Raw genomic sequence first — 23,767 nt, 5'->3', positions numbered from 1 at the left:
GTGTTTGTCAAGTACAAAATAACAAAAATTAAACAGTTTTTTAAAGAGTCCTGGGCTAGGAGCCAGGAGACCTGGCTCTGCCGTTTTCTGGCTGTGGCCTTAGTTGCTTCCCCTTCAAATAAAGGGGCTGCACAGTCTAGTGGAAAGAACACTGCATGTGGGTTCAAATCCTGGCTCTGCTGATTTCTAGCTCCTTGATTGTGCACAAGATGACTTCTAAGGTCCTTCCTGCTCTAATGTTACATGACTACCTCAAGAGAGGTACTGTACCTTTACTGAACCTACTGCATCATAGAGAAGATAAAGAAGGGTCCCTGCCCCATCTATGGAGCTCAGTCTTGGCTCGCTGGTGTCACACTGTCCTTTTCCTGCTTTGCCCTGGTGTCTCATTCCTGCCCCAACACCACCCCACCCCTCCTCAGGCTATTTCAGTCCTGGACCCAGAGCTCTCTTGCCTACCCCTCAGGCTTCTTGCCAGGCTTCCCCAGGCCTTCTGCCAAGAGAGCTCAGGTACCTGTCTGCCCTGGCCCTCAGAGAGACAGCATGGCATAATGAAAAGAACACCATAGCCTGCTTGTACATAGCTGCTTGCAAGTTGATGTACTACTCCAACCCACTTCAGCCACACACAAAGATGACCATACCCTTGATCTTACCATCCCTGCCACATGCACCACCTCCAAATTCAAGAATTCTGAAACCTCCTTATCTGACCATTATCTATTCATTTTCCACCTCTCTCTCTGCCTTCTCATACCAAATCCTGCTCTTCTTCCACACCAGGACTTCCAATCCTTTGACCTCTCAATTTTTGCCCGGCTATCACCCCTGCACTAGCCACTCTCTCTTCTTTTAACCATCTTGAACCCTTGGTTACCCAGGTCAACTCTACACTGTTCTCTTCTCCTGAGTCCTTGGACCCCTTAAGATACTGCCAACTGCACCCTACCAAGCCTCAGCCTTGGATAACTCCCACCATCTGCTGTCTTTACTCCTACACAAGTACTAATAAATGAAGGTAGAGAAAATCAAAATTGTTCTGACTAGGTCCACTATAAATATATGGCATACAACCTCAACTGGGTCCTCCCTGATGCTAGGCACTCCTACTATATGTCCCTCACTAACTCACAATCCCACTCTCCAGTGGCTCTTCCAAATCTTTTCATCCCTCTTCAAACCTCCTCCTCCTCTTCCCATTCTCTCAGCTGAAATCCTCGCTTCATATTTTACAGAAAAAATTGAGGCCATCCACCAAACGCTCCCGCTTCTCTTCCTCCTCTCATATCACTCAGATGCCTTCTGCCACTATCTCCTCCTTCACCCCTATCTCAGCAAAGAGGTGGTCCCACTTCTTTACCTGTACAAATGATCCCATTCCATCCTGTCTCCTCCAACAGATTGTTCCTTCTGTCATCCTCACTGTCACTTATCTTCAGTCTCTCCCTGTCTACTGGTTCATTCCCTACTGCCTATAAACTTGCCCATTATCACCTTCGGTCTCAAAAAAACCCTCACCTAATCCTTCCATCCTGCTGTCATACTATATATCCCCCACCCTTTGTAGCAGATCTCCTGGAAAAGTCCATCTACAATAGGTGCCTCCACTTCCTCTCCTCTCACTCTCTTCTTAACCCCTAAAAATCCAGCTTCCAACCTCATCATTCCACCAAAACTGCTCTCTTCTTATGAACAATGTAGGACTTTATGACCAAACAAGAAATAGAGACCATTATGAAATGCAAAATGGATAATTTTGATTACATTAAATTGAAAAGTTTTTGCACAAACAAAGCCAATGAAACCAAGATTAGGAGGGAAGCGAAAAACTGGGATAGAGTTTTTACAACTAGTGTCTCTGATAAAGGCCTCATGTCTAAAATATATAGAGAATTGAGTCAAATCTACAAGAATACAAGTCATTCTCCAACTGATAAATGGTCAAAGGATATGAATAGGCAGTTTTCAGAGGAAGAAATTAAAGCTCCCTATAATCATGAAAAAATGCTCTAAACAACTACTGACTAGAGAGATGCAAATTAAAACAACTCCAAGGTACCACATCATACCTATTGGATTGGCTAACATGACAGAACAGGAAAATGATAAATGTTGGAGAAGATGCAGGAAAATTAGAACACTAATTCATTACTGGTGGAGCCATTCTGGAGAGCAATTTGGAACTATGCAAAGGGCTATAAAAATGTGCACCACCCTTTGATCCAGCAATACCGCTTCTAAGGCTATATCCCAAAGAGATCATAAAAATGGGAAAAGGAACCACATGTACAAAAATATTTATAGCAGCTCTCTTTGTGGTGGCCAAGAACTGAAAATTGAGGGGATGCCCATCAATTAGGAAATGGCTGAACAAGTTGTAATATATGAATGAAATGTAATATTATTGTTTCATAAGAAATGATGAGCAGGCCGACTTCAGAAAAAACTGGAAAGACTTATATGAACTGATGCTGGGTGAAGTGAGAATCAGGAGAACCTTGTACATAGTAACAGCATAGTGTGCAACATCTGATTTTGATAGACTTAGCTCTTCTCAGCAATGCAAGGACCTAAAACAATTCCAAAGGACTCATGATGGAAAATGCCATCCACATCCAGAGAGAACTATGGAGTCTAAATGCAGAACAACACAGACTATTTTCTTTGTTTTGTTTTGTTTTTTCTTTTCTTTCTCATGGTTTCTCCCATTCATTATAATTCTCCTATACAACATGACTATTGTGAAAATACGTTTATTAGGAATGTATATGTAGAGCCAATATCAGATGGCAGGCTGTCTTGGGGAGGGAGGGGGAGAAAATTTAAAACTTCCGGAAGCGAATGTTGAAAACTAAAAATAAATAAACTAATAACAGGGGAAAAAAGAGAAAATATCATTGAAAATAAAAGTAAGAGTCTGGAAATGCCAATAAAACAAAACTACTCTCTTCAAAGTTACTAATGGTGTCTTAGTTGCCAAATCCTTTTCTCAGTCCTCATTCTCCCTGACCTCTCTGCAGCCTCTAACACTGCTGATCCCTCCAAACCTTTTCATCCCTCTTCAAACCTCCTCCCCCTCCTCCCATTCTCTCTCCCTCCTCTTTGATACTCTCTTCTCTCTAGGTTTTCAGGACACTACTCTCTTCTGATTCTCTTCCTAGCTATGTGACCACTGCTTCTCAGTCTCTTACTGGATGCTCATCCAGATCATGCCTTCTTACCACAGGTGTCCCTCAGGGCTCTGTCCCAGGCCCTCTTCTCTTCTCCCTCTATACTTCTTCGCTTGGTGATCTCATTGGACCCCATGGATTACCCGTTCTATGCTGATGATTCTCAGAACTGCCTACTCTGTCCTAACCTCTCTACTGATGTCCAATTTCATATATCCAACTACCTCTTAGACATCTCAAAATGGAGTCCAATAAAAATCTTAAACTCAACATGTCCAAAATTGAACTCATTATCTTTCCCCCTAAACTCTTCCCTCTTTTAACTTTCTTATTACTGTAGGGGGCAACATTTCTGGTCTCCTAGCCTCACGACCTAAATGTCATCCTCGATTCCACATTATCTCTCACGACCCTCATGCAACCTGTTGATTTCACCTTTGCAGCATCTTTCAGATATGCCCCCTTCTCTCCTCTGATACTGCCATCACTCTACTACAGACCCTCATCACCTCACACCTAGATTACTGCAGCAGCCCGCTGGTGGGTCTGCCTGCCTCAAGTCTCTCCTTTCCAGATCATTCTCCTTTCAGTTGTCAATGTGATTTTCCTAAAATACAGGTCCAATCATGTCACCCACATATTCAGTAAACTCCAGTGGCTCCCGTCAAATACAAAAGCTTCTGTTTGGCATTCAAAGCTCTTCATGACCTTCCCCCTCTCCCCGCTCCTTCCCTACCCCCACCAAGTACTCTTCAAGCCAGTGATACTAGCCTCCTTGCTGTCATATGCACAAGATATTCAATCTCTTGGCACTGGGCATTCATTCTCTGGCCATCCTCCATTCCTGGAATGCTCTCCCTCCTCATCTCTACCTTCTGGCTTCTCTAGCTTCCTTCAAGTCCCAACTAAAATCCTACCTTCTACTGGAAGCCTACCCCAGTCTCTCTTAATTCTATTAATTATTTCCGATTTGTCCTGTACATAGCCTGTTTGTACATATTTTTTGCTTGTTGTCTCCCCTGTTAGATTATGAGCTCCTTGAGGTCAGGGCCTGTCTTTTGCCTTCCTTTGTATCCCTAGAGCTTAGCACAGTGCTTGGCACATATTAAGCACTTAATAAATGTTTGACTGACTGACATTTGCAATCGAGATCTGGGATCTAGTCCTGGGCCTGTTACTAATTCTGTGTGACAAATAATGTACCCTCCTTAGAGTCTAAGTTTCCTCATCTGTAAAATGGACACAGGTAATATGAGACCCAAATAAAATAGTGGAGGGAACTTCAAATCCTAAGAATGTTACAAGGAATGGTTAATGGTTGCTAGGCAACAATATGGATGTCCTCCACATAGTCTACAAAGAACAGCTGACAGGCTTGGGGATTTTAGATTAAAAAAAGAAGATTTAGAAGAATATGCCCACTGTGCTCAACTATTTGTCATAGTAAAGAATGACTGGGCTTATTCTGTGTGGCTTCATAGCGAGGAACATGTGGGTTAGAGTTATAGTAAGGCAAACATCAGCTTAATATAAGGAAAAACTTCCCCATAATCAAGACCCTGCAGTAATGAGGTACTTCCTGGGGTAAGGAAGATTTTATTGCTGGAGGACTTAAAACAGAATCTAAATAACTCCTTAGGGATGTTATTATAAATGGGATTTGGGAATGCTGAGTGAAATAAACAGAACTGAGAGAACAATTCACACAACTAACAATGTATATGAAAAGATCACCAAAAGGAAGCTGAACTCTGTGTAACAGAAAAGAAAAAAACAAACTAAAGGGTCAGAAAAGAGAATAGACATAGTTCGTCTCTCACAGAAGGGGGGATCTCCTAGGCCAAAGCACTGTATACATTGTCAGCTACGGTCAAACACCAGCTATTTGAGGCTGGAGGAAAGGGGAAGAGAACAAAGAGAAAGCAAAGTAAAGGGAAGACAATTATGGAGAGGGAACAGAATTCCATGGGACCTTGACAAGAGGCCTGGACGGCTAGAGAAGGGATCATAAAGGAGGGGAAAGAGATTCAGACCTAGTCAAGAAGCCGGTGAGAAAGAATGTGTAAGGCTGGACGCTTAACCTGCTCTCTGCACTATCGATGTAAACCTGACTTATTATAGAGCTATGGGATGTTGCAACTGAAAGGATTTTAAAAATAGATGATCCTATCTATCTAACACCCTCCTTTTGCAGATGGGTAAGCTGAGGCCCAGAAAGGGGAAATGACTTCCCAAAGGCCACACATGTTAAGTGTGTAGTATAATGGAAAGAGCGCTGGATCAAAGGGCCTAGGCTCTGCCACTTGCTACTTTCAAGATTTTGGCCACATCGTTTAACTCTAGCCTCAGTTTACTCAGCTGCAAAATATGGAGGTGACACTAGATGACCTTCTGAGGGCCAGGATCATAAATCCTGGGGGCAGAACTGGAACAAGCCATACAGCTACTTAATGGCAGAAACCAGCAAGCTCGTGTGTGACCCCACACAAGTCATCTAGCCTCTCTGAGACTACTTCCTCATTTGCAGAATGTGGGGGTTAGATGAGATGCTCTCTAAGGGCTCTCCCAGCAGCAAGATGTGAAAAGGACACTCTGAAAACAGCCACCTGAGGCTCTGAGAAGGATCCAATTTCTTTCTTTGCAGAGACTGGCAATGCTCAAGTGACAGCTGGAACAAGGGAACGGGGACCAGCACCTGGGGAAGAACCCCACCCCCTTCACCTGCTGTGATGCAAGAAAAAACACAATACCCCAGCACCAAATATCCCCTTCCCAAGTTAAACTCAGGCCTGGAGGTTAAAACTCTGCTTTAATCATGGGGCTATGTTAGAGTAGAAAACCCTTGGATGGGGAGTCAGGCTAAGTGGGTTTTCTTCCTAGCTCTGCTACCAATTCGCTGTGTGATCTCAAACAGCTGACTTCTCTTTTCAGGGCCACAATTCCGCCTGAAAAGTTAAGGTAAGCTCCAGCCTACCTTTCTAAGCTTTCTTCACATTCCTCCTCCTTGCACATTCGGTGTTCTAGCCACAACAGCCCAACCTAGCTCCTGCCTCAACCTTCAGACAGGGCATCCCCCAAGCACAGGATCTTCTCCTGAAGTTCTCAGCTCTAGCGTCACCTCGTATGCATGGACTCCCCTGAGCCTCTAATTATTTGTGCTCTTCTCCCGTAAAAAACTACACTGCAAGTAATTTATGTTTACTTGTCTGCATAGATATTGTAGCCATCAAGCAGATGATAAACTCAAGGGCAGAGACCACTTCGCTGTTGCCTTTGAATTCCCTACCACCTAGCACAATGCTTTGCACACAGTAAGTGTTTAATAAATGCATGTTGAGTGAATTAAAAAAATAACTGAAGGGCTGTCAAGTGGAAGAGGGGAGCCAAATTATTCTTCAGAGGACAGAATTAGGTGCTAATTCTGAGGCTAAGTTATAGAGAGGCAGGTCTCAGTTTAATATAAAGAAGGATTTTCCAAGAATTAGAGCCTTCCACCAATAAAACAGGCTGCCTTATGAGGTAGTGTTTTCTCCATCACTGGAAATCTTTAAAGCAGAGAGGCTGGATGGGTGGTCAGTCACCCAGTGGTTGGACGGCTGACTGGAGTCGGGATGACAATGACTCCAATCTTGCCTTCAATACTGAACAGATATGTGATGCCTGGCAAATTATTCAGTTTCTCCAAGGCTGTAAAATGAGGTTAATACCTGTAATACCTAGCTCCAAGACTGTTGTGAGGAAAGCACTTCACTGACTTTTAAGTACCATGTAAATGTGATTTATTATTACTATGTTGTAAAGAGGACTCCTGCATTTGGTAGGCCTTGGCCCAGATAACCTCTGAGGTCTGTTTCCAGCACTAATATCCTATGAAAGGGGCCTCTGGGAAAGAAGTACAAGGGCAATTTTACCTCTTCCTGCAAGAGGCACATGTGGCCAATCTCCCCCAAAGCACAAGTGGAAAAAGATAGGGCATCTCCAGCTCCATGGCTAGTATTCTGTGAGCGACCTTGGTGCGCAGTTAGGGAGTCAGGGGAAATCCAATCTCAGTGAAGAGAAGAGGACATTTCCCCCATCCATCCAAATAAGTTTCCTGAATGCCTATTCAGTCACACCATAGAAGCATGCAGGTAGGGGCTACTCCCAGAATCAGGGAACCAAGTCAGAAAATACCACCCAATGAAATGTGCCCTAAGGAGAATACAGAATGGATAAGAAGTCAGTAAGGCCATGGTTTGTAAAGGGGGTCTGGTTGAGATGAGTGTCTCTTCACTTCAGTCAAAAAAGCTGTCACCTAATTAATTATATTGTCCCTCATGAGCTAAGGTTGTTACGGCAGAAGAAATTGGTCTACAAGGTGCCTGTAGAACCCAAGAGGAAGAAAATATCTACACTGCCCTGGGGAGCAGTCACTCTAGTTCTAGGTGACACCCAGCTTCTTTAGTCAGAAATTTCCTTATGACTAGAGAAAGTTTACCAAGCTATTCTAGCTCGAGAGCTTACCAAGGAAACTTTCCGACAAACTGGGTTTCCTGAACAGATAGACTTACTAATTAAAGGGAGGGCATCCTATAGACAGGTAAGAATACTTCTGGAGCCAGGAATATTCCTATTGTAAATCAATACATTGGCATCTGGTTAATCAGTTTCTGGTTTGTGTGATTAATGGGAAGCAGGTTCCTGTAGCCTGATCACCTTTAAGAGGATGGATAAGATCAAATTACAGAGCCTCCTGAGCCAAGGCTCAGACCCTGGGGCCTGAAGTGACCCTCAGGGTACTACCACCCTGTGAAGCTTGCTGCCTCTCTGTATCTTCATCATGTGTTAGCTGCAATACCTATTTGAGTCGAGGGAGACAGGAAAAGAAGATGTGACTCTTCTCACACAGCTCCCCAAAGGTTGCAAAAGAACTCCTGAAAACCACTTCCTTCCTCCTAGCAAGACAGAGCCATAGAACCATTGGATGTCAGAGCTAGAAAGGATTTTGCCCAACTCCTTGATTGTACAGCAGAAGAAAATGAGGCCTAAAGGGGCTTGCCAGAGTTCACCCTAGCCATTCTCAAATGTTTATGGAATTGACGATACCCAGAAGAGGAAACCACTCAGCATGGCCACAGGACATGTTTGTAACTACCCACAGCCTACCCACTCCACTCAGTTGTGCCTCCTCAGGGGCAGGTTCTAAAAATATCAAGGATCCACCATGGAGGGAGAAAGTTACTATCTACATAAGGTAATCAGGCTAAACGATGGTGATAAGGATAAACCCATTAGATACAGAACCAAGAAAAATAAGAATGAGGCTGGGACAGACAGGAAAACCTCTTCCTTGTCTCTCAAATCTGGACCCCATCCTTTGGTAGCAAGGGTAGAGAAACGAGAGAATCAGGGGAAGTAAAATAGCTAATTTTGATTATATGAAATTAACCAAACCATGTGGCCAAAACTAGAAGGAAAACAGGAAATTGGGAAAATAGTTTACAACAATTTCATTTTATAAAGGCCTCCTTTATCAAAGATATAGGGAACTGAGTCAAATTTATGAAAAGCCATTCCCCAGTTGATAAATTATCAAAGGATGTGATAGACAATTTTCATAAGAAGAAATCAAAGCTATCAAGAGTCACATAAAAAAATACTCTAAATCACTACTGATTAGAGAAATACAAATTAAAACAGTTCTGAGGTACAACTTCACACCTATCAGATTGACTAACATGACAGAAAATGAAAATGATGAATGCTGGAGGGGATGTAGGAAAATTGGGACACTAATGCATCGTTGGTGGAGTTGTGAACTAGTCCTACCATTCTGGAGAACACTTTGGAATGAGGCTGAAAGGGACATAAGACGGTGCATACCCTTTGATCCAGAAATACCACTCTTATAAAAGAAATATCTGTATCCCAAAGGGATCAAAAAAAGAAAAAAAGTAAAAGGACCTATTTGTATAAAAATATTTACAGTAGCTCTTTTTGTGGTCACAATGAATTGGAAATCAAAGGAAGGCCCAACAATTGGGGAATGACTGAACAAGTGGTTATATATGATTATGAAGGAATATATTGCTCTATAAGAAATCACCTGCAGGATTGTTTCAGAAGAACCTGCAAAGACTTCTATGAAATCATTCAAAGGGAAGGTAGCAGAACCAGGAAAACATACACGGTAATACCAATATTGCAAGGATGATCAACTCTGAAAGATTTAGCTACTCTGATCAAGACAATGATCCAAGATAATTCCAGAAGACCCTTGATGAAAATGCTATCCATCTCCTGAGAGAGAAGTGATGAACTGTGAGTGCAGAGTGAAGTATACTTTTTTATTTTTTCCATTTTTTCTTTCTTTTTTTGTCTGTGTTTTCTTTTGCAACTGCCTAATATGAAAATGTGGTTTGCATGACATCACAAGTGTAACAAATCCAATTGCTTACCTTCTTAAGGCAGAGTCTGGGGCAATTAGGAAGGAGATAATTTGGAATTTAAATTGTTAAAAAATGGATGTTAAATTTTTTTACATGTAATCAGGAAATGTTTAATAAAATAATTAAAAATATATTTTTATAAAGAAAAAAGAAAGAGTAGAGAAATGATAAAGCCAGGACACTTGAGGAGACTGTGGCATCTTGGAGAGGGGACACAGGAAAAAGGATGCACTTTGAGTCAAGGTCCTGTGGCCTTAGGGTTAGTGATTCTTTGCCTAGAGATGCCATGGACACTCGGCCAAGACAAAATGAGTCTCTCTCTCTGCCCCTCTACACACACACACACACACACACACACACACACACACACACACACACACACACACACCCACACACGCGCACACAGCCTTAGAACATAGATATGAGCAGTACATCCACACTCTCCCCAATCCTAACACATATAGGGACTTACATGGACTTAGATATACCCCAGATACGTGGAACCCCACTAGAATCTGATTTTCCTCTCATGACCAAATCTAACTTCTTCTTTCCTCTCTGTGGGTTTTTTTTCACCACCAACCCACCCTACCTAGGATCCTAAATCTCACATTCTGAGACCCAAAGCTCAGAGCCATCTGGAGGAGCTCAGCCCTCTGGTGCTTAAGGTCAGCAAGTAGGAAGCAGAGCCTTCAAGGTTACCCACAAGGTCATCAGTTCCTCAGCATCTCTAGTTTCAAAGCGAAGGTTTGAAATAGGTCCAGGAGCTGGCAAAAGGGAGAAAAGTAATTTCAGCTGACCTTGTCCAACCAGGGCAGGAGGGAGACCTTTCAACAGGCTCTTAGCCCCAGCCACCATCCTGCTGCAATACTAGAATCTCTGACTAATAGCAATGGCTGCAGGGGACTTGGGACAGTAGCAGACCACTGAGAGCAAAGGCAGAGGGGTGGCTCACAAGAAATGGCAAGTTTAGACTAGGGGCTTCCCCCAGACATCCTAAGGCCATGCAGTAAGAGGCAGTGATGCAGAAATCACTAAAGGATCAGTGATGACCCCTTATCCACAGTCCCTTTCAAAACCCAGCCCTATTCCTCTAATACTGACCCGCCCTCAGACCCCCACTCCAGTCCCCAAATGCCCCCATTGCCTCCTCCCCTTCCTACTTACTTCCAACACACACACACACACACAGTCCTACTTCTGAAGCCCAATAGCTGTGAAGTTACTGGCTAGGGTTATTGACTAGTTTGGAGGAAGAGAGAGACATATGAGGTTCTGGGATAAAAGGAGCTAATACTTTTTCAAAACTAAAAGTTCTACATGCAGATTTGTCAAGGCCCTATAAAGCCTGTTTTGTAAAATCTCTCAAATCTATCCCCATTTCTCTATGCTTACTACTCTGACCCTAAACTAGACCCTCATTACCCATTTCATAGACTATTGCAAGAATCTAACTGCTCTCTTAGCCTTTTCCAATCCCTCCTGTACAGGAGGCCAAATTAATTTTCCTAATGAACAAGTCTGTGTCATTCCTTTGCCCCCAAATCTTTCAGCTGCTCATGGATAATTGCCAGATTTCTTGGTTTAGCATTCAAGGCTTCCACCATCTAGCTACTTTTCAGCCTGACCCCCAACTGTTCTCCTTCATGTACCCTCTAGCCAGGCCAGTGTCCTAGCCCCTCACATCTCCCATCATCATTACGGCCTCTGAATCTTAGCTCACACAAACCCTCTTCTTTGGAAGACATCTTCTGTCCCACCACCTGAATTCTACATAGTCTTCAAGGCCCAGCTCCAGCCCTTTTTATCCTGTGAAACCTTCCCTGATAGCTTCATTTTTCTGAAATAGCATTTAATTGTTCTCTCAAATTTGTTTCCTGTGTCAGTTTCATTTCCCCAATCAGACTGTGAGACACTCAGGAGTAAGAGTCAGGTCTTCTTCCTCTCCACGATGACATAACTTAGCCTCAGGCTAGGCACACAGTAGGTTCAATAAGGATGCTTATTGACTGAGTAACTGTCCCAACTTCCCATCTGCCTTCCTGCCTTCTAGATCCTCTCTTGCCCTGTGAATGAATAACCTCTGCTCTTCCAGTCTATCACCTTATCCAGGGGGTGGACACAAGATTTCAAGGCTCCAGCCAAGTAACAGTAACAGCAGCTAACACCTATACATCACTATAAAGGACCCGGCAACAGTGCCCAGGTAAAGTCTCCTGGGTCCTGGCAGTTAAATGTTCATTCCTGGCTGGTCTTTAATGGTCTAGGATGTCTCCAAGATGCTCAGGAGGTAGCCTGAGCCCACAGGAAAGGACTGCAACCTGGAGGCTGAACAGCGACCAAGAGAAAACAGTTGAGTGGTGCTGGAGACAAGATCAGGATAAATAATAAATATAAGATAACCATAACAGCCCATCATACTTTGAGAGCAATAATAACTTTTCAAAGCATTTTCATGGTGACAATCTCATTTCACAGAACCATAGACCTGGAGCTGGTAAGGACCATAAAGACCATCTAGTTCAAGCTTCTTATTTTACAGATAAGGAACTGAGGTTCAGAGGGGTAAAATGACTTACCCACGGTCACAAAGGCTATGAGTGAGTGGCAAAGTCAGGATTTGAATTGAGGTCCTCTGATTCTAAATCCGATGTCATGCCTTTTGTGATTCTCACAAAGATTGGAGCCTTTGGGCAGGCAAAGAAGGTATTATTATCCCCATTTTAAATATAAGGAAACTCAGGCCCATAGCATTTAGGTGACTGACTAAAGTCACTAAAACCCAGGTTTCCTGATGACCTGCCAGGGCTCTTTCCAGCATACCATACTGCAGAAGACTAAGCAACCAGGACTGTTACTTGCCCTAACCTCCAGCGTTTTCCTAGGGCACCTACTGAGGGAGGCAAAAAAAAAAACAAACAAACCCCAGAATACAACATTAGCAAGGTCCTATCCACATTCAAGTGTATGATACCCAGCAAGGGGCACTGGGACTACAGACTCTCCAGTGGGGATGGAAGCAGATTGTAGGAGGGAAGAACAGAGACAGCCTGGTCCCCATGTATGCATGAATAAGAGAGAAGCCAGAGTTGCCCTTTTCCAGTTTCCACCCTAGCTTTTACTCTGGCTCATACTGCATAGGATGCTATTTCCTGGGACTAGGAACCAGATGTTTTTACCAGTAAAAGGCCACTCGGTCTCCAAGGTTCTTCTCAATAACATTTCGGTCTAGCACGTTGTAGCAGATGTTGGTAGTTGCTCCCTTCATCCATTCAATGAAGATCTTCCCTTTGGTCACATCAAAATTATACTGAAGGAAGGGGCCAGAACATGGAGTTTTCCAGTAAAATTCCTTAGCAATTTCTCCCCAAAACTCTGTATAGAAAAAGAAAGTCAGATTATGGCTTAGCTTCCCAGAAATCATTATTTTTTTGATCACACAGGGGACCAAGTCTAAGGACCAAGTCCAAACATCTCCCTTCCAATGTCACCCTGTTTCATCTCCCTAAAGTTCCACCAACTGCAGCTGGCACTGGGTTCCTCCCTATTCCCTCTTAGCTCCTACTGCTCCCTTTCCACAACTCCTTCTCCCTTGCTTCGCCTGTCCCACTCCTGCCTTTCAAGGGAATAGGGATAGGGACTGGACCCTCAGGTTTCATTAGTTATAGATAACTCCTGAGTGGGGAAACTCCCTCTTCCTATGCAAGTCCTCATTCCCTTTGTAACTTACAGTCTTAAAGAACTGCCTAGAGCACTGAGAGATCAGTAACCCACTCAGGATTACACAGCCAATTTGTGTTTGAGACAGGTCTTGAACCCAAGTCTTCTTGGTTCCACGGCCAGTTTTCTATCCACTGTGACATGCTGCCTCTTTGCTGTTCAAGGCTTAGCTCAGATCCAGCTTTCTCTGGGCCCCCATGGAGCTCTCCTGAGCTCCTGCTGCCTTTGTCACAAGACAGAACAACATCAAGAGCTAGATTGTTTGGTACAGATTGTAAATGCTGTAGGAATTCGGGGAAGGGAAATCAGGGGGACAGCAGAGAGTAGGAGGAAATGGGACTTGGCCCCTAGGCAGTTCTTTCTCAGCTATTTCACCTCTCTGAGATTCAGTTTCCACGTCTATAAAATGGGGATAACACTGGGGTTATCTACTTCAAAGGGCTGTTGTGAGATTCCAATGAGATTGTGTATATAAATCAATTTATAAACCATAAAACACTATGAGAATGGGCGCTATTGATTATTATCATCATTAAATCAGTGTGGACTTTGGAGGTTGAGAGAGGTTTCCTGAAAGAGGCTGGATTTGAGCAGGCAAATAAAGGATGGTATGGGCTAGAACAGTAAAAGGAAGAGGGAATGGGTTCATAAAGGGGACAGAAGCAATGGCAACCACTGTAGATTTGACATGTACAGAGGCATGAAGACAGGACTAAACATGGTATATGAGACACTGAGAAGACAGGCTTGTGGAGGGTTTTGAGTGCCAGGTTAAGCCTGGGAGACACAGAATGTTTTTGAATGGGGAAGTGTCTTAACCATAGCTGCCTATAAGGAATATTAAACTGGCAGAAAGCATAGGATGGATAGGAGGGTGGAGAGACTGGAGAAGGGAAGTTAGGCACCTATTGCAATAGTCCAGGGGAGAGGCAACAGAACAAAGATTTTAATCAGGGTGTTGGCAGTAGTAACAGAAAGGAAGGGCAAATTTGAAACACATTTTGAAGGAAGAACAAACAGGACTTGGTGACTGGATGTGCATAACTGAGAGAGGGAACAGTCAAACATGACTTTTAATGATGAAAATTTCAAGTCTGAATGACTTGGGGAGACGACAACGTTGCTAATAGTCATAGGAAAGTCAGTCAGAAGGAACAAGTTGGGTGAGGGAAGATGATAGGTCTTAGCTGTAGACAAGGTTAAGCCTGAGAGGTAGAAACTCCCAAAAAGAAGTTGGAAATTAAAGAATTGAAGAAGTAGGGAAGGAAGCTGAAATGGGAAAGGAGACAGGTAGACCACAGAACTGGGAGGAAACTTAAGAGATCATTTAGCTCAACTCATTTTGTAAATTAGGAAAATGAAGTTCAAAGAAATTACTTCCCTGGCGTCATAAAGATTAGAACTCAGGTTTCCTGACTCCTAATTCAATTTAATATACATTGACTGTCTACTATTGTACAGGTACTGTGGGAGCGAGACGGGACAAAGACCAAAAACAAATAGTCCTTGCCCTCAAGCGGTTTTCACGGGGGTAACACACCAAGCATACAGATAAGTAAACAAGACAATCTGAAAATACTGGCGGATCAGGAAATAAGAGGATGCTTGCTGTGAGGAGGAAGGGCTAAGGAAGAGAAACAGTCTCAAACCCAGGTGGGGCAGAAGTTTCCACCTTTCCCTTCCATCTCACACCTTTTCTCTAATTCTTGTCCCCCTGACATCCCACTTTGGCAAATCTCCTTTCCCCCTCCTTCGCCCTCCAAATCAACCTTCCTCTATCATCTCCTGGGGTCTCTCCGGTCACCCATACCTCCTTCCCACCAACTCCCTCCAACCGTCTGCTCTGACTCCCGAATAATCATCTTCCCCTCTCCCCACCAAAGAACCCCCTCCACACAGACCTCCCCTCCATTCTCCTCCCCTTACAGCCCCTCCTCCGCGTCTCCCAAGCTCCCAGAACACCGCCCCCCCAGCAACTCCCTGGGGCGCGGAGGCGCAGGCGCAGAGGGGCACACTCACCCCGAGGCTCCAGCACCGATCGCCCGTGCAGTTCCCGGTAGCGCGCCATGGAAGGGACGTGCGCGGTGCGGCTGAGCTCCGGCGGCGGGGACCAGCTCCGCGTCCGCTCCCCACTCCCGCTCCCGCTGCCGCTCCCGCTCCCATTCCCGGTACCGCTCCTTTCCTCAGGCAGCCCCATCTCTCCTAGTCCCAGCCCGTCTCTGTCACTGTCCGGTTGTCCCGGCGCCCTCTGGCCAGTCACTGCCACTACCTCACCCTGACCAGCTCTGAGGGAAAACAGCCCCGCCCGATCGGGGGCGGGGCCAAACGGGAAGGGGAGGGGCCTGACATGGGGTGGGGCTCCGTTGACAAGGGGTGGGGCGGGGCCACGCCAGGGCGGAGCCCAAGTGGGAAAGAGAAGGAAGGAGATAGGCCAGGGATATAGGAAGGGGGAGGGGCCAGGTCATGTAGGCGGGACCTGGTCGGGGCTACCAATGGGCGGAACGTGAGCTCCCTCTGTGTGATAGCGCTAGAAGAGGTGACTATCACCCCACCTGATGGAGGCGGGGTAGGGGGTCCCATGCTAGGGTCTGACCATCCTCCAGCTCAAAGGACAGACACTACTCTCAACAGGTCCTGAAAACAAATATCCCCCAACCCCCTCCTCCAGGCCCTGCAAGTGGAGCCTCCTCCAACCTCAAATAGACTTAGACACCCCCCACCACCACCTTAAGCCTGGGGGCAGAATGCCGCTGCAACCCCCTGGACAGAGCTCACCACTCTCCACCCTAGGTATGGAGACCTCCCTCCCCATCTCCACTCTGGATAGAGACACCACCCCAGGAGTAAACCTTCAACTCTCAGGACTGAAAGAACCCCTACCTCAGAGACAAGAGAGTCCCTGAACCCTAACCCCACCTCCCATCCCCCACCCCCTCCCCCGCCCAAGCCCTTACCTCCTCAAACCAACTTACCCAACTCACTCCCAGTCATAGACTCATAAATTGTAATAGCTGGGAGGAGGATTAGCGATCATCCGGTCCAACTCCTTCGTTTTACAAATGGAGGAACTGAGGTTCAGAAAGGGGGGAAATGTATAAAGTCACCCTGTGAGTTACTAACTGGGACTAAAATCAGCACCTCACATGCAGCGTGTCCAAAATAGAACTCATTATTTTTGCCTTCACACACCCCAAACCCAACCATTCCTCCAAACTTCCTTACTCTTGTTGAAGTCACCATCATATCTCCCATCACCGCAATGTGCAACCTTGACTTGCATCATTGGCTCTTTTTCCTTTCCCTTTATTTTCGTATCCATTTAGTTTAGAAGCCCTGGTGATTCTACCCCCACATCATTTGAATCTGTCTCCTCTGGGTTCACACTACCAGTACCCTAGTTTAGAACCTCATTGCCTCTCACCTGGACTATTGTACTCCCCTCCTAGATGTCTCCACTCTGACCTGACCTCCATACAGATGCCCAAATCATCTTCCTCAAGCACAGGTCTGACCATGTCACTCTCCGCCCCCAAAACCTTTAGTGGCTGCCTATTGCTTCTAGAATAAAATACTGCAAATTTTTTGGCCTGTCTTTTAAACTCCTCTATCAACTGGCTCCAAAATATTTCATTATTACATGTTAACCTCCTTCTTGCACTTTGTTTTCCAGTCAAACTGGCCTCTTAATTGCCTTACAAACTGACATCCCAGGAAATGAAAAATGCTATCCACCTCCAGATAGAGAACTGAGGTACTCAGTGCAAATAGAAGCATATTTTTTCTCTTTCTTTTTTTGTTTTTATTTTGTGTGCATTTGTGAGTGAACATGGCTAATGTAGAAATAAGGTTTGCATGACTTCATATTTATAATGGGTATTGTATTTCTTGCCTTCTGGAGGGGTTGGAGGGAGGGAGGGAATTTGGAACTTAAAATTTTTAAAAATTCCATTTCCTATCTCTTTTCTTCATATCCAGAATTCATTCCCTCCTTACTTTCATGTCTATTAGCTTCCCTCGAGGTCCAGTTCAATTGAAACCTCCTATGCAAAGTCTTTTCTAATCTAGCCATTAATAAAAAATGTTTTTCAAAATATCATGACTGAATCATAAGTGAGAAAATCACTTAACAGCTGAGTGGCAGAACTAAGGTTCAAGTTTTTTACTTTGGTATCCAAAATTGGTTTTGGAGTCTAGATTCATGCTGTAGTGAAAAGCACATTAGCCCTTGGAATTAGGAGACTTGTGTTAGATTATTCCTGCCATTATGAGGCAGCATGGCAGCTAGCCTCAAAGCCAGGGAGACTTGGGTTCAAGTCTCACCTCTAATATAAATTGGCTGTGTGACCCTGAGCAAGTCATTGCTCAATGCCCTAAGCAACAATCTAAGCTGAGAAGGTGCACATCTGTAGTGTGTAGAGGGAGCTTTCTTACCAAGGATGTCCCTACTAATGAAATCATAGGTCCTGTCTCTGTCCTTTAAAAAAATATATTTTCTATTCCAAATTCTCTCCCTCCTTCTACCCCTTATCTTTTTTTTTTTTTTTTTTTTAAGAAAAAGAACACTGCATCTGGTGTCAGAGGACCTGAGTTTAAATCCTAGCACTGTCACTACCTCGGTGACCTGAACATTGCTGGGTCTCAGCTTTCTCATTTGTAAAATGAGGAGATAGGACTAGGTGAACCCTGAGGTCTCTTCTGTTATTCGCCTTCAGGACTCTTGGGTCCACCTAAACCTGTTTTGTTCTTCACACTGAACACTCATCTCCTGTTTATATGCATACCTTTGCCCAGGCCGACCCCCATGCCTGGAATGCACTCACTCCTCACATCTGCCTTTTAGAATCCCTAGTTTCCTTCAAAGCTCAGTTCAATCAGCACTTCTTACATAAGGCCTTTCCCAAGACTTACAGCCTGATAGTGCCTACTACCAAAAAAAATTACCTTGTACAGTATATCTTTTTTTTTTAGGTAATCGTGATTAAATGACTTGTTCAGGGTCACCCTGGCAGAGAAATGCTATTTATTATCCCCATTTTATAGTCAAGGAAACTGAAGCAACAGAGGTGAAGAGATTTGCCTGGGATCACATAGCTACTAAGTGTCTGAGGTCAGAATTGAGCTCAGGTCCTGTGTTCTATCCACTGTACCACCTAACTACCCCTGTGTATTCTTATTTTGTATATACTGATATGTGTATGTGTCTTTACCTATAGAATGCCCTCTTGGAGAGCAGGGACTTGTATTTTTGTCTTTGCATCTCTAATTCCCATCATCTAGTTCCCAGGCACACAGTAGGCACTTAAACACTTGTTGATCAATAGACTGATTAAATTCTAAATCTATAATTCTATGATTCAGCTTTTTATTTCACTTTTTTAATGGCTGTTATCTTTTTTTAAATTAAATTTAGTTATTTATTTTTAGTTTTCAACATTCACTTCCATAAGATTTTGAGTTGCAAATTTTTCAATTTTTAATGCTGTCTCTCCATCATCAAAATATCATGTATTTCCTTATCTGTTTACATGTTGCATTCCCCAGCAGAGTGAAATCTTTAGGTCAGAAGCTATTTTTTTTGTCTCTGTACCCCCAGTGCTTTGTGCCTAGTAGGCACTTAATAAATAAAATAATAAAAAGTACATTTGCATCCATTGCCTCTCCTCTCTCAGTTCTCACTCTATGCAGTCTGGCTTCTGACCCTACTACTCAACAGAAACTGCTTTCTGTAAAGTTTCTAATGATCTCAACTGCCAAATCATAGGGCCTTTTCTCAGTTACCATCCTTTACTTCTCTCACCTTTGACACTGTTGACCAACCAAATACCCTGCTGAATAATTTCTCCTTTCTGGGTTTCGTGGCACTGTTCTCTCTCAATTCCACTCCTTCACTGTTTAACCAATCCTCCTCTGTTCTCTTTGTGGATCATTATCCACAGTTACTCCAGCTGTGGGTGGTACCCAAGACTCTGATCTAGGTCCTCTTCTCTTTTTTTCTCTACACTCTCACTTGGTGATCTTATCATCTCCCACAGATTTCAACATACTCACAATGCAGATGACTCCCTAATCTATAGATCCAGCCCAAGGCTCTTTTCTAAGCATTAAAGGCTCAGGAGAGTCCCCACAACACCAGCTGCCTATTGGACACTTTGAAGTATATATCCCCCCCAACAGGCCTCTCAACCTTAATGTGTCCAAAATGGAATTCAATATCTTTTTCCCAAAACCCACCACTCTCCGAGACTTCTCTATTACTGTCACAGTGCATCTTTTCATTTCTACTTCTACAACATCTCATTCATCCAACCCCTTCCCTTCACTCACACAGCAACCACCCTAGTTCAGGCCCTCATTACTTTTCACCTGGACTTTTACCACAGGCTCCTAATTGGTCTCAATGACTCCTCTTTCCCCAAGCCACACCTTCCTCCACTCATTAGCCAAAGAGATTTCCCAAAAGAATGGATCTGACCACATCACCTTCCTCCTTAATTAACTCCAGTGTCTCCTTATTGGCCTGTAGGATAAAATATAAACTACTCTGTTTGGCATTTAAAGCTTTTCACTACGTGGTCCCGACCATGCCATGTGGGTCTTCTTTCTGATTTTCATATATGACCGTTCATTTCCTGTTTTTATATCTTTGCTTTGGTTGAATCTCATGCCTACAATTAATCAATCAATAGGCATTTTTTACATTTAATTTTTATTTTATTCTTTTTTCAATTACATATAAACAAACATTTTTAATATTTGCTTTTTAAAATTTTGTGTTCCAAACTCTGTCCCTCCCTCCCCTCCCCCTCCCTGAGACAGCAAGCAATTTGATATGTTATACATGTGCAATCACGCAAAACATTTTCATATTAGCCATGTTGCAAAAGAAAATGCAGACAAAAAACAATAATAAAGTAAAAAAAAATATGCTTCAATCTACAATCAGACTCCATCGGTTCTTTCTCTGAAGGTGGATAGCATTTTTCATCATAAGTCCTTCAGAATTGTCTTGGATCACTGTATTGCTGAGAATAGCTGACTTATTCACACTTGATCACCATACAATATTACTGTTTCTATGTATGATACTCTCCTCATTTCACTTTGCATCAGTTCACATAAGTCTTCCCAGGTTTTTCTGAAAGCATCCTGCTCATCATTTCTTAGCGCACACTAGCATTCCATCACAATCATATACCACCACTTGTTCAGCCATTCCCCGATTGATGGGCATCTCTTCGATGTCCAATTCTTTGCCACCACAAAAAGAGCTGCTATAAATATTTTTTGTACACATAGGTCCTTTTCCTTTTTCTTTTGATCTCTTTGGGGTACAGAACTAGTAGTCATATTGTTGGTCAAAGGGTCATGGTCTTGGTCATGGTCTTATAGGCCTTTGGGCTGTGAAAAATGATTTTTCTTAGTAATCATTATCTTGGAAACTCAGAGCTTCCCCATCCCCCTTTCTTTCAAAGTTCAGTCCTTCAGAAGGACATTAAGATCTAATCCAAATAGGTCTATTCCTGCTCATAATGTTGCCCAGACAGGTCAGAGAAAATGTTTATTCCTCCCTATTGTCAAGATAGGTTATACGGAAATTGATGTCTCTTTGATCAGGATTAAGTGACCCAAGTCAGGAACTCAAGACCTCATTTTGATACAGACTACCTCCCAGCATGTTGACCAGAATTGATTGGAACCCTTTGGGAAGACCTACTCTTTGAAAGGCATATAACCTGTATCCCCAAATCAAGCCAGTTCTGAACTGGCCCCCTCAGGGTGGGGCCTAGTTGTGCATTGTAATTCCCACGCAATGCATGTCAAGCCAGCTTGAGAGAAATTAAACCATGGACACATGCAACCTAATTTCGTTTGTCTCTTTCTTAGTACAGACTCTGTTCCAAATTGGGGTTCATGGGCATAGTTCTATATTGCCCTTCAGAATGGTTGAACTAGTTCCCAACTCCACCCACATTCCATTAGTGTCCCTACTTTTCTACATCCCCTCCAGCATTTGTCATTTTGCTTTTCTGTCACATTAGCCAATATGATGGGTGCAAGGTGGTACTTCAGTTGTTTTAATTTGCATTTCCCTAATCAATAGTGATTTAGAGCATTTTTTTTCATATGACTATTGATAGTTTTGATTTCTTCTTCTGAAAACTGCCTTCAACAAGCATTTTAAACACTAGGTATATATTTGGCAATCTTCTAAGCACTGGAGACCCAAATATAATAAATAAAATAATTTCTACTCTCAATGAGTTTACATTATATTTTATTTATTTTTTAAAAGAGCCATAGTTTATTAACTCCACACATGGTGCCCTGCCCTCCCAGCTCCCCTCCTCACATCCAACTCCTTGGTCACTTCTGACGTTTGTAGATATTTGCCATTTCCAGGAAGATAGATGGGAGAAGGGGGGATGAATGCTTCTCAATGAACCCCATCAGTCTACTGTAACTTTCTTCTTCAAACTTGGTGAAATGAGCAGGCAATTCAAGTTTGGCATACAGTTCCTTCACTTTGGCAACCTTTTCTGGACCTTTCTGTCCATAACTCTCCTCCAACATCTTTCTTTGTTCAGATGATGTCAGTACCAATCTTGCCAGTCATACTGGAGTCACCAAAATCATCCTGAATTTGAAAAAATTCCCCCATCTCCAGAAGGATGTTCTTGACGTTGGCGTGTTCTTTCTCCCTATCTATGCCTGCCATGTACAAAACAGCAGGAAATAAATGGTAAGAAGAAGGAGTAGAAAGCCGTCTTGTATTTGACAATGTTCTTATATCTCTGCTCAGTGAATCTGGTAAGATCAATGTTAGGAAATACGCTTGACACTGAAATTCAGGAATCAAGGGCAATTTATTATTATTGAGGAATTCAAATGAATTGGTAAACATTCCTGGCCAGGAGCAGACTCCACCCTTCTTTAGGAAGAGGGAGTGGGGAGTACAGGGGTGAGACCAACTTTATTCTGTCAGATTGACATAGATTGATGCACCATCAGCTCAGTACCTCCCTTCAGAGAACAGATTGGTCTGCTCCCTTCTAGGTCACAATCTTCCCTATACGCCCCTAACATGCAACTCCTTGGCATGTTCCCCTCTCCTCAACATGCATCCCATGTTCAGAAATGGTGGAAAACTCCTCCCTGAGGGCGTGTAAGGTAATATTCAACTAGCCAATTAAGCTATTTGACCCAGCTTTCTCTTCAACCCTGACCGTTATCTGGTCAGTTTAGATCAGTTTTCCTAACATCCAGGATCTGCAGTTTCTGCAAAAGCACAAACTCTATTCCTATTGGCTGAGGACTCTCATCCTGGTTAATTTTTACTCCTTCTTTGTTCAAGCTGACAATTAATTATTCTGTGGAACTCAATTAACTCTTCTGTGGAAACCTAACTTTCCCTTTTACCTATCTCTCACAATCAACCTTGCCTGAGGGGCTGTAATAAGATTAAGAGTTTGGCCAATCTCAGTCTGGTAAATGCTCTGTAGGAAGAGTTCCATGAGTTTCAGGTAATAGGGCTGCTCATGGCAGTAATGCTTCAGCAGGCAGTAGATACAGGCTTCCAAGTACATGGCATCATTGATGGTGTCCAAGCCAATGCCAAGCTTCTTATACCAGCATGGCTGTCCTCAGTGGGTAAGAGAAGCATTCATGATGACATCTGTTACTAGGAAAAGAGCCTGGAGCAGCTCCACACACCAGCCCACTGCTAGTGCTGTCTGTAGACTGTCAGCATCCTGTTTTCGGGGTTCCACCAGCTCCCAGAATACCATGAGCACTGACAAGCCTCGATTGTATTTTCCTCCAAGGACATTGTACTCTAGGACCTCCTTGAGTCTGGCTATGGCATCTCCCACCTCAGGATGCCACATCCCATCTTCTGTCAGGATCTTTACAGTCTGGCAGAAATGCTGGACGAAGTCTTCCTTGTCTTGGGCAAAAATTGATTTCTGGTGTGGATGAAGCCACAGTCTTCTCTGGGGGGTGGGGAGATTACATTGTATTTTAAAAGTATGTTTTATTTTCAAATGATCTGCCTTCTCTTTTTCCTATCCCCCTCCCCCACATTGAGAAAACAAGAAAAAAACAACAACCCTGTTACAAACCTGTATTGTCAAGCAAAAAATTCCTGCATTAGCCATGTCCAGAAAAGTATGTCCTAATCTGTACTCTGAGTCCATTATCTATTGGGAAGTAGATAGCATGTTTCATCATAAGTCCTCTGGAATCATGGTTGGTCATTGTGTTGATCAGAGTTCCCAAGCCTTTTAAAGTTGTTTATCTTTACAATATAGTTGTCATTGTATAACTTGATCTCCTGACTCTGCTTACCTCATTCTACATCAGTTCATACAAGTTTTCCTAGGTTTCTTTCTGGCTGCTTGCAATATTTTCTCCTTGACCTGGGAACTCTGGAATTTGGCTATAATATTCCTA

General features: G+C 43.4%; 1 protein-coding gene and 1 pseudogene across 2 annotated transcripts in view; both read right to left on the bottom strand.

Annotated features, from left to right (window-relative positions):
- ACSS2 (acyl-CoA synthetase short chain family member 2) overlaps positions 1 to 15,600 on the bottom strand; it is a 30,420-nt gene extending 14,820 nt beyond the window's left edge. For both annotated transcript variants that reach the window (XM_036749520.1, XM_036749521.1), the window contains exons 1-2: positions 15,338 to 15,600; positions 12,778 to 12,973 (exon numbers count right to left, since the gene is read on the bottom strand). In XM_036749520.1, the coding sequence (XP_036605415.1) occupies positions 12,778 to 12,973; positions 15,338 to 15,515 (374 nt within the window). In that variant the 5' untranslated portion in view covers positions 15,516 to 15,600. The remainder of the gene's footprint in view (positions 1 to 12,777; positions 12,974 to 15,337) is intronic.
- A 6,082-nt stretch (positions 15,601 to 21,682) lies between these two features.
- Positions 21,683 to 23,472, bottom strand: LOC118842147 (annotated as a pseudogene).
- Positions 23,473 to 23,767: the final 295 nt, after the last annotated feature.

Source organism: Trichosurus vulpecula, chromosome 3, assembly GCF_011100635.1.
Source record: "Trichosurus vulpecula isolate mTriVul1 chromosome 3, mTriVul1.pri, whole genome shotgun sequence".
NCBI lineage: Eukaryota > Metazoa > Chordata > Mammalia > Diprotodontia > Phalangeridae > Trichosurus > Trichosurus vulpecula.
Note: the sequence above shows the minus strand (reverse complement) of the source record. Positions and strands in the feature narration are given on the sequence as shown.